We start from the raw sequence: 12,731 nt of genomic DNA, 5'->3' as shown, positions 1-12,731 counted from the left end.
GGATGAGGCCAGGAACAAATTAGACACTTCAAATGCTCCGCATCGTCCAAGTGTTGGCTGCATTTCATGCAGGAGCCATGACCGTCTGCTTAAAGAAAGGTCAATCCTCGTCTGCTCCCTATTGGCTAATATAGTACACCATTTGAGGGTTGCTACGATTCCTGCATTAGATAATGATTATAATGAAAACACCAATCACAGATTTGGCCTAGAGTCATATTAAATATTTAAATCAAAAGGGATTTCCTAGCCCCAAAGTCAGCCGAAAAAAAGCGCATGCATGCCATTTCACAAAGATGGGGAGTGGGGGAGGGGGATGCGGAAAACAAATAAATATAATGCACGGTACAATTTCAAGAAGTGGATTTCTCATTTCAGCAAGAATGGAGAGATGTTTCAAAGTACAATATTTTTTCATATGTAGAAACAAACTCTCCCAGACTGGGTGAGCACTGGCAGTGACAGAGCAAAGAGCAACATTTACCAAAGAACAAAGCAGCCTGTTAAAAAAAACAACAAAACGTTTTTTTTTTTTATTCTCTCGTCTTTAAAAGAAAAAGATGAAAAAAAGACGAGAGAATTGTTTTTTTCTTCCTAAGAAGGCTATTCTTCTCCCTCCAGACAGAATGTGACAACAGTTGTCTCCTGATACTGAAACTGGTGGAGTGAGTGCACAGGGAAACCACAACTACATTACAACTACACGAAACTCTACATGATCAAGCTGTCAACCGTTTTACGCTGAGGAGATAAAGAGGAAACACAATGTTTGGGTTCCAAGCTGCAGCTTCCTATAAGTGTTCACACACTAAAGCTTTTCTGTTGCTGTTGTAAATCTGACTTTCTTTCTGTCTCTCTCTTGCTCTTTTTTTCTCCTTGGCATTCAGGTCAACTCTTCCTTCAATCACTTACCCCCCTCCTTGTTATCCATAAAAAAGCTACACCACATGCACAACCTGGAACATCGTTCACTTTCTCTCTCTATCGTTTTTCTAAAAGTGCTGTTTTCAGAAGTTTATCGCCAAACTTCCCCACACCCCACCACTTCAGTGTATGTACGTATTATCTTTATTTATTTTTTTGTCTTTAATGATTCGTCTCAGTTGGTGGTAGCAGAGTTGATGGGTCAGAGGTTGGAGGTCATTGGGCCTGTCCTGCCTTTCAGCTATAGGTCCCACAGGATCTGGCCCTTGCTTGAAATCTCACCAAGAGTTTCTGTCTCAGGTACCCTGAGTTAAAAATGAAGAGAAAATTCCAGAAAAGCTTTGAAATCATCATTGTTAAAATAATTTATAATATGTTAAATAATCTGCCTTCCAGCCCTCACTGCAGTCAAGTAGTACCCCCCAAATTGCACCCCCTGCCCCCTCCCCCCCACACCCAGCCCACCCACCCCCACATCCCATTCCACTGCCAGTATAAAAGCCCATATTCATCAAAAGCTTCCTTCACTATTAGATTCTGTGAGGTCAAACAACGTTGGAGGGTGAGGGGACCGTATCGAAAAATAACAATCCCACCGAACTAAGACTTCCTAGCTTAGTTGGGTTTTGAAAAGCAAAACCATATGTTGAAGTGAGTCCAGCCTATCAAGGGTAAAGAATCGTCAACTGTAGCTGCAAGAGTCTCCCACACAGACGATTCCTGGGTAGTGTGACCAACTGGGTATTGGGTAAAACCCACCAACATACACAAGCCATCAGACCAAGAGGGGACATCCTCAAAGTTTGAGGGCGACCGATGTTGGGGCAGGTAAGATCCTGAGGCAGGGTTCCAAACCACCTCTGCTACACTGACAGTTTTTTCATTTTTTCAAATGGATTTCTTCATTCAGTCAATGGGACATGAGATCCCAATAGTCGGTTGAGCACAAAATGAGGTCATCGGTTGGAGGGAAACCCAGTGGTTGATCCATCTTGGATCCTGATCCATAATGGGAGACAGACCTCTGGAGGTACAGGAGGTGCCCTTAAAACCACAGACCCAGGATCAGATTCCCTGTGCAGTCCTAGCCTTGACTGTGAGAGGGTATTAAGACACATCAGATCCTAGATGAGTGTGTTCAGGGGGCGACGTCCGCTTGCTCTGTCTGAGGCAGAGGTCAGAGGTCAGACTGCAGGCAGACAGTAAGTGCATGATGCTAGGGCAGCAAGGCCGAGGTAACCGGGTCTGCCGTCACGTGGGGAGATGGGCCAGTGAGCGCCAGACCGAGAGTGTAGTGCAAAAGAAAGCAAAAAATCTAACAACAAAGAAAAACGAAAAACTGAAGAAAAGAAAGAAAAATGATCCAAAGTATCCCCCAAAAAATAAGAAATCAGTTATTTTAAAGAAGTAGAAACTCACAAACATGCATCCCTGAATGACTTTCATGTGTCTTTTTGTTTCTTTATAAAGAACGGGTTAATGTTGCTTTCGTCCTCTTTAGTGAGTAGCAGGATATCCAAAAGGGGAAAGATAGTTTTGCGTTTGAAAGCGGGTAGCGGCTACCTAGCGTCAGAAGAGATGATTCGGGATTTTTTCTGATCTCAGACAAGAGTTTTTCATGACATGATTAGATTTAGAGTGGGTTTAAAACATATATATAAACAGTTCACTTACCAATTTTTACTTCATGAGATCGAGGAGAGATTAGAGGAACCATAATTTATCAGTTTGTTTCAAAGGGTACGTTTTTGACCCCCCTCGATTTCCCAAAATTGGGATTGTCCACTTCCCACACTGCATTTAGAAGCTATGATGGGTCAGTGTATCAAGTCCAAAACAAGGGGGGTTAAGGGTAGGGTAGATTAGCATGCTTTAGAAAATGTTGTTAATTGTCAAGTAACTCATGGCTTTTGATGCATTTGTTTCAGCTCTGCTCAATATGAAAGCTTCACAAATGCTTACTACAGCGTCAAACAGACAACCGTAGAAAACCAGCCGATTCTGGGTTTTTTATACATTTTTAGCTTCTCATTTCTCTCTCTATCTTTCAGTTTGTTTTAAATTCCTCCTCATTTCCCTGCGTTTGTGCTCACCCAGATACTGCTAAGTAAATTGGCACAAATAAAGCCCTGTCAGTCATTTAGTCATGAAATCTAATCTCAGGGTTTTATATCCAAGTTTGTCTTTAAAATCAAAATTTGGGAAACTTTCAGAAAAAAACGAAAAAAAAAAAATCTTCAGAATTTGTTGTTGTTGTTGTTGGTGGTTGTCGTGTTTACTCGTCCTGGAGTTCGCCGGAGCCCATTGGAGGTTCGTCGTCGCGCGGGGTTGCCGTGGGCGTGTTCTCCGACTCCGCCGCGGAATCCTGGCCTTCCATCCTCATCATCAGCTTCAGCTTCTTCTTCGGGGGGTTCTTCAGGGTTCCCATGCGTTCCTTCACCTTGTACTCCAGGGTGCTGTGAGGGATCCCGTAGATGTTCTGCGCCTTCGACACACTCATCTTCCCGCCCATCACCACGGCGATGGCCTCCTCGAGGATCTCGCTGTTGTACTGGCGGTACCCGCCCCCTCTTCTTCCTCGGCTGCTTGGACCCCGGGTCGCCCTCGGGGTCAGAGGTCGGGTACGGAGGCCCGGACGTCTGCTGGTCGATGTCGGAGCTCCAGTAGTCGGCGGTCCCGTCCAGCAGCCCCCCTAACCCCCCGACCACTCCCCTGCGCCCCTGCTTGGGCAGGATGGCTCTCAGCTTCCGGCTCAGAGCGCTCTCCCCTCCGCTCCCACCTCCCAGCACCATGGAGCCGTAGCCGTACAGGTCGGACGCGTGGGAGTCCCAGGACAGGTCCATGCCCCGCACCTGTGGGATCTTCAGGTCCACCGGCGGGGAATGGTGGCCCAGATCCCTCTTGGCCTCCCCGGCGCCGGCAGCCCCGTGGTGGGCCTTGGCGGAGGCTGCGTGGGGGTGGTGGTGGTTGTGGCGGTGGTGGTGGAGCAGCGAGCCAGGGCTCTTGGAGGAAAAGGCTCTGTGGTGGTGGTGGTGGTTGTCCAGGAACTGAGGCAGGTCTTTGAGGTCGCTAAGGGCCCCACTAAGAGCACCGCTAGCTTGCTTCAGTTTCAGCAGGCGGTCAAGGTGGAGGGCTTTGCCCTCCCAGGGGGAGGAACCCTCCCTGCCCAGCAGGGGGCGCATGGACCCGCCGTGGTTCAGCAAGCCCGCCGATTCCAAACTAGCCAATGAGAGGGCGGCGGGCTGGGCCAGGAGGCGGTGCTTCTGGTTCAGAAGCTCCTCCTTGATGAGCAGCGAACGGGCCAATGGCGGCTTGAGGGAGGCGGGGCTGGCGTCCTGCAAGCTTCTCGGCGGCAAACCGTTTTCCTCTTCCATGTCCCGGTAGGTGTGGTCGACTCTCAGAGAGCGCCTGATAGGACAGTAGAAAAAGACAGTTACATTTTTATGAAAAAAATATTTGGCTTAAAAACAAGCCGATTCTTGTCCTCTCTCTCTCTCTCTCTCTCTCTCTCTCTCTCTCTCTCTCTCTCTCTCTCTCTCTCTCTCTCTCACTCTCTCTACATTTACATTTACAGTTAGAAAATTTACATTTTCTAACCCCGAGGCAAGTAGGGTGAAGTGCTTTGCCCAAGGACACAACGTCATTTGGCACGGCTGGGAATCGAACTGGCAACCTCTCTGCTTCTCTGACTCTTTCCCTCTCTCTCTCTCTCTTTCCCTCTCTCTTCCTCTCTCTCTTTCCCTCTCTCTTTCTCTCTCTCTCTTTCCTTCTCTCTCTATCTCTCGTTCCCTCTCTCTTTCTCTCTCTCTCTTTCCTTCTCTCTCTATCTCTCGTTCCCTCTCTCTTCCTCTCTCTCTCTCTCTCTCTCTCTCTCTCTCTCTCTCTCTCTCTCTCTCTCTCTCTCTCTCTCTCTCTCTCTCTCTCTCTCTCTCTCTCTCTCTGTCTCTCTCTCTTTCTCTCTCTCTTTCTCTCTCTCCCTCTCTTTCTCCCCCGACTGCGTGTCGTAAGCATTTAGCCTCAATAGCCAAAAGCTTCCTTAATTCAAATTCAAATGAATTTCAAATAAATGTATTTTAGCCCTGGAGGAAGACAGATATGTTTGAATAGCATCGTAATGCCAGTGAGACTAAGCTTGTGTGGTGAGTAACTAGAGGATAAAGAAAACACACACACCGACACACACACACACCGACACACACACACACACACACCGACACAAACACACACCGACACACACACACACACACAATGTGTATGTCTGCTAAACCGATAAATAATTGAACTACCAGAGCAGGAGAACGAGGTGGAATACGAACACCAAGGACATGGAGAGAGTCACAACAATCACAACAATGACTTTCCACTGGGAGACACACAATCAGAGTGAGAACGCACACACACTTACTTACACACACACATATACTTACACACACGTACACATGCAAACACACAGATACATTCTCTGTCTTTCATACAGGAAATACAAAGTGCTTTGTGTACATAATTAATCACTACATGATTACACATATACAGCATTTAAAACCAATCTCTTAATATTTCAGTAACAAGTCAACAACCAGGTAAATTAAAGACATACAGATACACATTTCAAAGTGTTAATTTAACACCTTAAATGAATTCCTTCTACAAGCTGAGTGTCTATATAGACACCACTCTCATGAGATGAGGGGAGTCAGGTGGCTGAGCGCTTAGGGAATCAGGCTATTAATCCAAAGGTTGCTGGTTCGATTCTTGGCCGTGCCAATTGACATTGTGTTCTTGGGCTAAGGCACTTCACCCTACTTGCCTTGGGGAGAATGTCCCTGTACTTACTGTAAGTCGCTCTGGATAAGGGTGTCTGCTAAATGACCAAATGAGATACTCTCATATACTAACATTCCTGATGTTATAGGAACACTTGGAATGTTGCTTTGGAGTCAGTGAAAGTATTTCTTGAAGACAAACACTGTAGAGTGAAGTTCTCCGAGAGCCACACAGCGCCGTGTGGAGACCAAGCGGGCCAGTGTCTACTGAGGACTGCTTGAATGTCAAAGCAACTACGTTTGAGTGTTCTGCTGCACCTCCTCCTCAGACACACACACCTTCACACACGCACACACACACACCTCACACACACACACACATTAAAAAACAACAACAAAAACGCTCACCACAGAACCTAATTACCGCCAAGCCGGCCCATCGGGGCAAGGAAAGCCGCACTGACCTTCACAGCGAGTGCTGGTAATGCATCCTAAACACAGGGTGAGCAGCGTGGCTCCACCCCAAACCCCCTTAACCACCACGTCCTCTAACAGAAGCCTCGCCAAACAAACCGCGCCGTTAACAGCTCCGGCGAGAGTAAGGGAAGAACTCAGGAGTCTCTAGTTTCCAGGTGATAACAGCTGGTTACATAGTTACCTAATTAGTCAGCAGTCTAATTAAGTGAGCGCAAGGATATAAAAATGCCTCATCAATAGAGGAGCATCAATAGAACACAGATAACACTAATCATATTAACAGGAGGAAAAGTAAACCGCCTATGTATCCCCAGTGGAATTGGAACTATTAATGACTGCTTATTCAGAATATGAACCGATATTATGAAGGAAGCAATACCATAGCAGCAGCCGAAGAATGTGAGGTGACAAAAAGATACTTTAAACCGATATGGTTAGCTGAATAAAACCTGCTAGCGAGCGGGTTAGCTTCACAGAGCATATCGCCGTAGTACCTCACTCTTAGCCGAACTGTCTCTTTGAAACCTCAAACCCAGAGATTCCCTCACCTCTGAGTCAACTTCCTCCAGTTTCCACCACACCCTCTTTCTGAAACAAGGCCGCTGTATTGAGTTTCTCCAAATCCATGTTTGAGACCCCGGGTCCGATGAAGCTGCCCCCCCTTCCGTCTGGGCTGCCCAGGCGTCCGTGTTGACGCAGCCTGAACTGGGTCTTCGGCTGAATCACTCAAACATGAAGCCAAGCATAGCAGCCATCAATAATATATCACTCAGCTGCACTGACCACGTCAATACAGGGCAGGGGGAGACAAAAGACTTGAGAATGTATATGTACACACACAAGTACGGACGGAGATACCGTGCATACACACTCACGTTCATGCACGCTTACAGACACACACACACGCACGCTCATGAACGCGCTCACACTTGTCAAATCTCTGTCGAGGTCTATGGTTGAACTCTCGAGTTGTGTTGAATAAGGAATGCACCCGCGCACCGCGCTCCACATGAATAATGTCTTGCTCGTGATCAATCTATAGATCAATCTTAGATGAGAACACATCGATCAAGGTAACCAAGACAATAACAAAAAATGGAGGGATGGAGGGATCAAAGAACACTCTTCACCCCTCACCCTCACCCCTGAGCCCTCACCCCTCACCCCTGAGCCCTCACCCCTGACCCCTCACCCTCACTCCTCACCCCTCACCCCTGAGCCCTCACCCCTGACCCCTCACCCTCACTCCTCACCCCTCACCCATGAGCCCTCACCCCTGACCCCTCACCCTCACCCCTCACCCTGAGCCCCACACCCCTGAGCCCTCACCCTCACTCCTCACCCCTCACCCCTGAGCCCTCACCCCTGACCCCTCACCCTCACTCCTCACCCCTCACCCCTGAGCCCTCACCCCTCACCCCTGACCCCTCACCCCTGAGCCCTCACCCCTCACCCCTGAGCCATCACCCCTCACTCCTCACCCCTCACTCCTCACCCCTCATCCCTGAGACCTCACCCCTCACTCCTCACCCCTCACCCCTGAGCCCTCACCCCGCACCCCTCATCATTCACCCCTCACCCCTGAGCCCTCACCCCTGAGCCCTCATCCCTGAGCCATCACCCCTCAACCCTCACCCCTCCCCCCCTCCCTAGTATCTCAAGCAGGGTTCACTCACCCCTTGATTGTGGGCGAGGAGGAGCTGTGAGAGATCTTGAGGAGGCCAGCGGCCATGAAGTGGCTCTTCTTGGTGGAGAGATCCAGGACTCCATCTGAGAACACACACACACACGCACACATACACACACATACACACACAAACACACACAACACACACAAACAAGCAAGTGCATTATGTTAGGGCTTATTATCCTGACAGTGTACTACATATATGTGTGAATATATACATGGATAAACACACACACATCCGTGCAATAATAGCTGCTTTTTACCTATTCCTTGAACTTTATATTAACCAGCATCATCATTTCATACATATGTGTTTCTGCATGTGTCTGAGATACTTCAGAGTGTGTCTATGAGTGTGTGAATCCGTGTGTCGTTGTGTAAAGGTGTGTGTTTGTGGTGTGTGTGTCTTTGCGTGTGAGTAAGTACAGTGTGTGTGTGCGTGTGTGTGAGATTGTGGTGTGTGTGTGATTGTGATTTGTGTGTGTGTCCAACGCTCCCACCTCACTCAGTAATCCCCAAAGTGCAGCTGCCCCCCCCCCCCCTCCCCCCCACATGTGAACATGGGCCCTGTGACCAGCCCACTAATCTGCTGGCTGCTTATCTGCTTGAAATCAACTGAGGTCAAGAGCAAGGAAGTGTAAAAAATTGATGTGTTTGTGTATGTGTGTGTACGTGTGTGTGTGTGGGAGGGGTGGGGTTCAACTGACCCTGGACTTGAGCAGTGTAGAAAGAAGAACCAGGCCATATGTGCTCGTGATCATATTAGGAAGAGAACAGGATAATCCTCACTCCCAAAACTCTGCAGGCCAAAGGTTGACCTGGGACTTATTTTTAGAAAGCTCGGGAGAGCTCTCCGTTGTTTAAGCAGATTCATAGACGTTGTTCATAGGGTGAGCAGTGTGGGCATGTCTGTGTGTGCATCAGTGTGTGTGTGTGCATCAGTGTGTGTGTGTGTGTGTGCATGTGTGTGTTTGAGAGTATGTGTGTGTTTGAGAGTATGTGTGCATGTGTGTGTTTGAGAGTGTGTGTGTGTGTGTGTGTGTGAGTGTGTGTGTGTGTGTGTGAGAGCCTCACCCTGCTGTCGCGGCTCGTCTTCCGCTCTCCTCACGGTGAGGTCCAGGGGGGAGTCCTGGTCGGCCATGAGCAGCTTGCTGAGAACGGGGTTCTGAGAGGAGGCGGGGTTCTGAGAGGAGGCCCCGCTCACCGTCTCGCCGGCTCCGTTCCCGGTGGCGGGTGCGGCGTGGGAGGGGCTTAGCCCCGTACCCGGGGCAGGGGAGGGGGGGTCGGCGGGGACTGGGGTGAGCGATGCGGCCGTCGACAGGCTTTGGTCCTTGATTCCGTTGGGCTGGGGGCCCGGGGCCCCCGGGAGGCCTGGGGGGGGCGGGGGGTAACGCGTGGGGGCGTTGTCCTGAGTTGAGCTTGTTTTTGAGGTATATTCAGCAGCGAACTGGCGGATCATTCGCTGCATGATCTCACGAGCCACTAGAGGTATGTGAGGGTCAGAGAAGCTGGGGAGGTCTGGGGGGGGGGGGGGGAGGGGGAGAAGGGGTGCAGGGGGAGATGAAGGTGGGTGGGGGCAGAGGAAACAGCACAGTGTTTACAGTAACTCAGTGATTTCCTGTAAAAGAATCAAAAACATGTTGGTCTGAGATATCAATCTGTCCCTCTCTATCCCTGAAACAATACATTATCCTAATCCTCGACTGCAAAAAAAATGATCCAAATCAATTTACACACACACATACACACATATACAAATGTACAGGCACACACACACTTTAAATCCCAATGACTACTGTTAATGGATGTTATGTTTACAGTATGTGACATGTCCAAAGCGTTTGGCGTGACCCCCCCCCTGCCCACACACACACACCTTCTGTCTCTCTCACACACTAAGACCCTTTACTCTCACCCTACTGTCATCAGCTCCCCAAACAACACACACACATATACACACACACACACACACACATACATACATACATACATACATACATACAGCTTCTCAAACAAGCCTAAGCGTTCTGGCAGACAAACGTCTGGGACAAACATTTCCTGGTGTGGCCTGAGGGGCGGGGCCTGAGGGTGGGGCCTGGGGGCGGGCGGAGCTAAGGGCTTCCTAAAGCTGAGGGGTGTGGCCTGGGGGCGGGCGGAGCTAAGGGCTTCCTAAAGCTGAGGGGTGGGGCCTGGGGACGGAGCTAAGGCCTTCCTAAAGCTTAGGGGTGGGGCCTGGGGGCAGAGGTAAGGCCTTCCTAAAGCTGAGGGGTGGGGCCTGGGGCGGAGCTAAGGCCTTCCTAAAACTTAGGGGTGGGGCCTGGGGGCGGAGCTAAGGCCTTCCTAAAGCTGAGGGTGTGGGGCCTGGGGGCGGAGCTAAGGCCTTCCTAAAGCTGAGGGGTGGGGCCTGGGGGCGGAGCTAAGGCCTTCTAAAGCTGAGGGGTGGGGCCTGGGGGCGGAGCTAAGGCCTTCCTAAAGCTGAGGGGTGGGGCCTGGGTGCGGAGCTAAGCCTTCCTAAAGCTGAGGGGTGGGGCCTGGGGGCGGAGCTAAGGCCTTCCTAAAGCTTGAGGGGTGGGGCCTGGGGGCGGAGCTAAGGCCTTCCTAAAGCTGAGGGGTGGGCTGGCTGGAGGAAGGAAGCACAGTTAGACTGGAGCTGGACTACACCCCTGGAGCACCACAGGGTGTGTGTGAGTGGACTACACACCCTGGAGCATCCACAGGGTGTGTTGTGAGGTGTGAGTGTATTCAGATGGGAGTCAGATGGCTGAGCCGCTAGGGAATCAGGCTATTAATCAGAAGGTTGCCAGTTCGATTCCTGGCCGTGCAAAATGACGTTGTGTCCTTGGGCAAGGCACCTCACCCTACTTGCCTCTTGGGAATGTCCCTGTACTTACTGTAAGTCGCTCTGGATAAGAGCGTCTGCTAAGTGACTACATGTAAATGTATTAATGTGTGCATGGAAGTGACTGGTCGGGCCCCACTAGGATAGAAAAAACATGTGTGTGTGTGTGTGTGTCCTACCCTTTCTATGGAACACAGCATTGAGGAAGTCTTGAGCCTGCCTCTCCAGACGGTGGATCTTGGCCTGGTCCGGTTTGTTCTCCTGCTCCCAGAACCCCTCGCTGCCACTCTCACTCTGGTCCTGAACACACACACACCAGTCAGACTAAACAGCCGGCAAGAGATTTTAGATCAAATCGTAGAGCTAAAAACCTTCGCTCACATTCAAGTTCAATATGCCTCCCTCTTTTTTCCTCTCTCTCTTCTGTCTTCCTCTCCCCCTCTCACTATAAAAATATATACATCTCTAAATATATACTCTCTCTCTCTCTCTCTCTCTCTCTCTCTCTCTCTCTCTCTCTCTCTCTCTCTCTCGCTCTCATCTCTCTCTCTCTCTCTCCTCTCTCTCTCTCTCTCCCTCTTCTCTCTCTCTCTTCTCTCTCTCTCTCTCCCTCAGATCAATGAATCAATTGTTTCCTTGCTGAGTGGGTCCTTTGGCATTTCACAACAATTAAATGTGTGAATTCTGTAGTGGTGATCTGAGACATGGGGGAGGAGAAGGGGGGAGAGGGGGGAGAGGGAGAGAGAGAAATGGGGGAGGGTGAAAATAATTTTGGAGACAGATGGTGACCTTGGAGATTGAGAAGGTCAAGTTGACAAACAATCTCTGCTTGGCAACCGTTTGGTCGCCTATCTTAGTGAGGCCAACCACCCACACTCCTGCCCCCCCCTCCATCCTCCCATCCCCCCATCCCTCTGTCCTGCATCCCGCGTTCAAACAAAGACTGCATGGAGGACGCTGTCGCCCCTGACGACGCTCTGGGACCCGTCAGTTCAAGAAGGGGAACGGGGGGGGCCATTTTGGACGGCAGAGAGGGGGGTAGGACCATTTAGTAGAGCTCGTGTGGTTTGGAGGGAGAGGCAGGGACAGGGGCGAGGCAGGGCAGGGCCGAGGCAGCAGCCAGTCAGAGGGTCGGTGGGCATCTCTGTGCGGCGGTGGTTCAGCAGGAAAGAGGGAGAGAGAGGTTCAGCAGGAAAGAGGGAGAGAGAGGTTCAGCAGGAAAGAGGGGAGAGAGAGGTTCAGCAGGAAAGAGGGAGAGCAGTAGAGAAAGAGACTAAGGGGCACTGTCTGTAAATTATCTCATAAGCTACTTTCACTCCGTGTATAAAGGAATGTGAACTGGTCATGTTATTATTCTGAACTCCTTGACCCTCCCTCCCTTCCTCCTCCCACCTCCTTCCTCCTACCTCGCCCTCCCTCCCTCCTTCCTTCCTCCCTTTCACCTCCCCTCCCTGCACACCAAATCATTATCAAGTGTTAGGGTTTAGATTAAGTTCAAGACCATGACAGAAGCAATGAGAGAGGCTGGGAGAGGGGAGAGAGAGGGGGGAGAGAGAGGGGAGAGAAAGAGAGAGAGAGAGAGAGAGAGAGAGAGAGAGAGAGAGAGAGAGAGAGAGAGAGAGAGAGAGAGAAAGGAAGAGAGAGAGAGAAAGAAAGGAAGAGAGAGAGAGAAAGGAAGAGAGAGAAACAAGTGAGACAACTAATAAAGCAACCTAAATAAGATTACACACACTCAAATACACACACTCCAATACACACATACATACGATACATACGATACTACACGCTTGCACACAAACACACACACAAATAATCACACAAAAACACAAAGCCATTACCTTCACTTTCTCTCGTCTTAAGCAGCAGAAGAGACAGTTTTCATCCGACGACCAATCAGAGACCTCCTCGGGCTGGCAGTCTGCAGCAGACACGACACAACACGTCAGAGGGATTCTGGGTAACCACAGCCCGCGCTCCCTGACTCCCCAAATACAGTCAAAGCAGCTCAGTAGAGTAGACAGCTGACCAAAAGAGCACAGGT

At 49.9% G+C, this 12,731-nt stretch overlaps 1 protein-coding gene across 1 annotated transcript; it reads right to left on the bottom strand.

The window, feature by feature from the left end:
- Positions 1 to 1,422: 1,422 nt before the first annotated feature.
- On the bottom strand, positions 1,423 to 12,703 carry LOC134015567 (ligand-dependent corepressor-like). Its single transcript, XM_062455114.1, is given in 6 exon segments — positions 1,423 to 3,484; positions 3,486 to 4,332; positions 7,841 to 7,934; positions 8,926 to 9,369; positions 10,870 to 10,990; positions 12,529 to 12,703. Coding segments are annotated over 4 exon segments (1,620 nt in total). The 5' UTR covers positions 9,320 to 9,369; positions 10,870 to 10,990; positions 12,529 to 12,703; the 3' UTR covers positions 1,423 to 3,199.
- Between the last annotated feature and the right edge of the window lie 28 nt (positions 12,704 to 12,731).

The sequence above is a fragment of the Osmerus eperlanus genome, unplaced genomic scaffold, assembly GCF_963692335.1.
Source record: "Osmerus eperlanus unplaced genomic scaffold, fOsmEpe2.1 SCAFFOLD_319, whole genome shotgun sequence".
Lineage (NCBI taxonomy): Eukaryota > Metazoa > Chordata > Actinopteri > Osmeriformes > Osmeridae > Osmerus > Osmerus eperlanus.
Note: the sequence above shows the minus strand (reverse complement) of the source record. Positions and strands in the feature narration are given on the sequence as shown.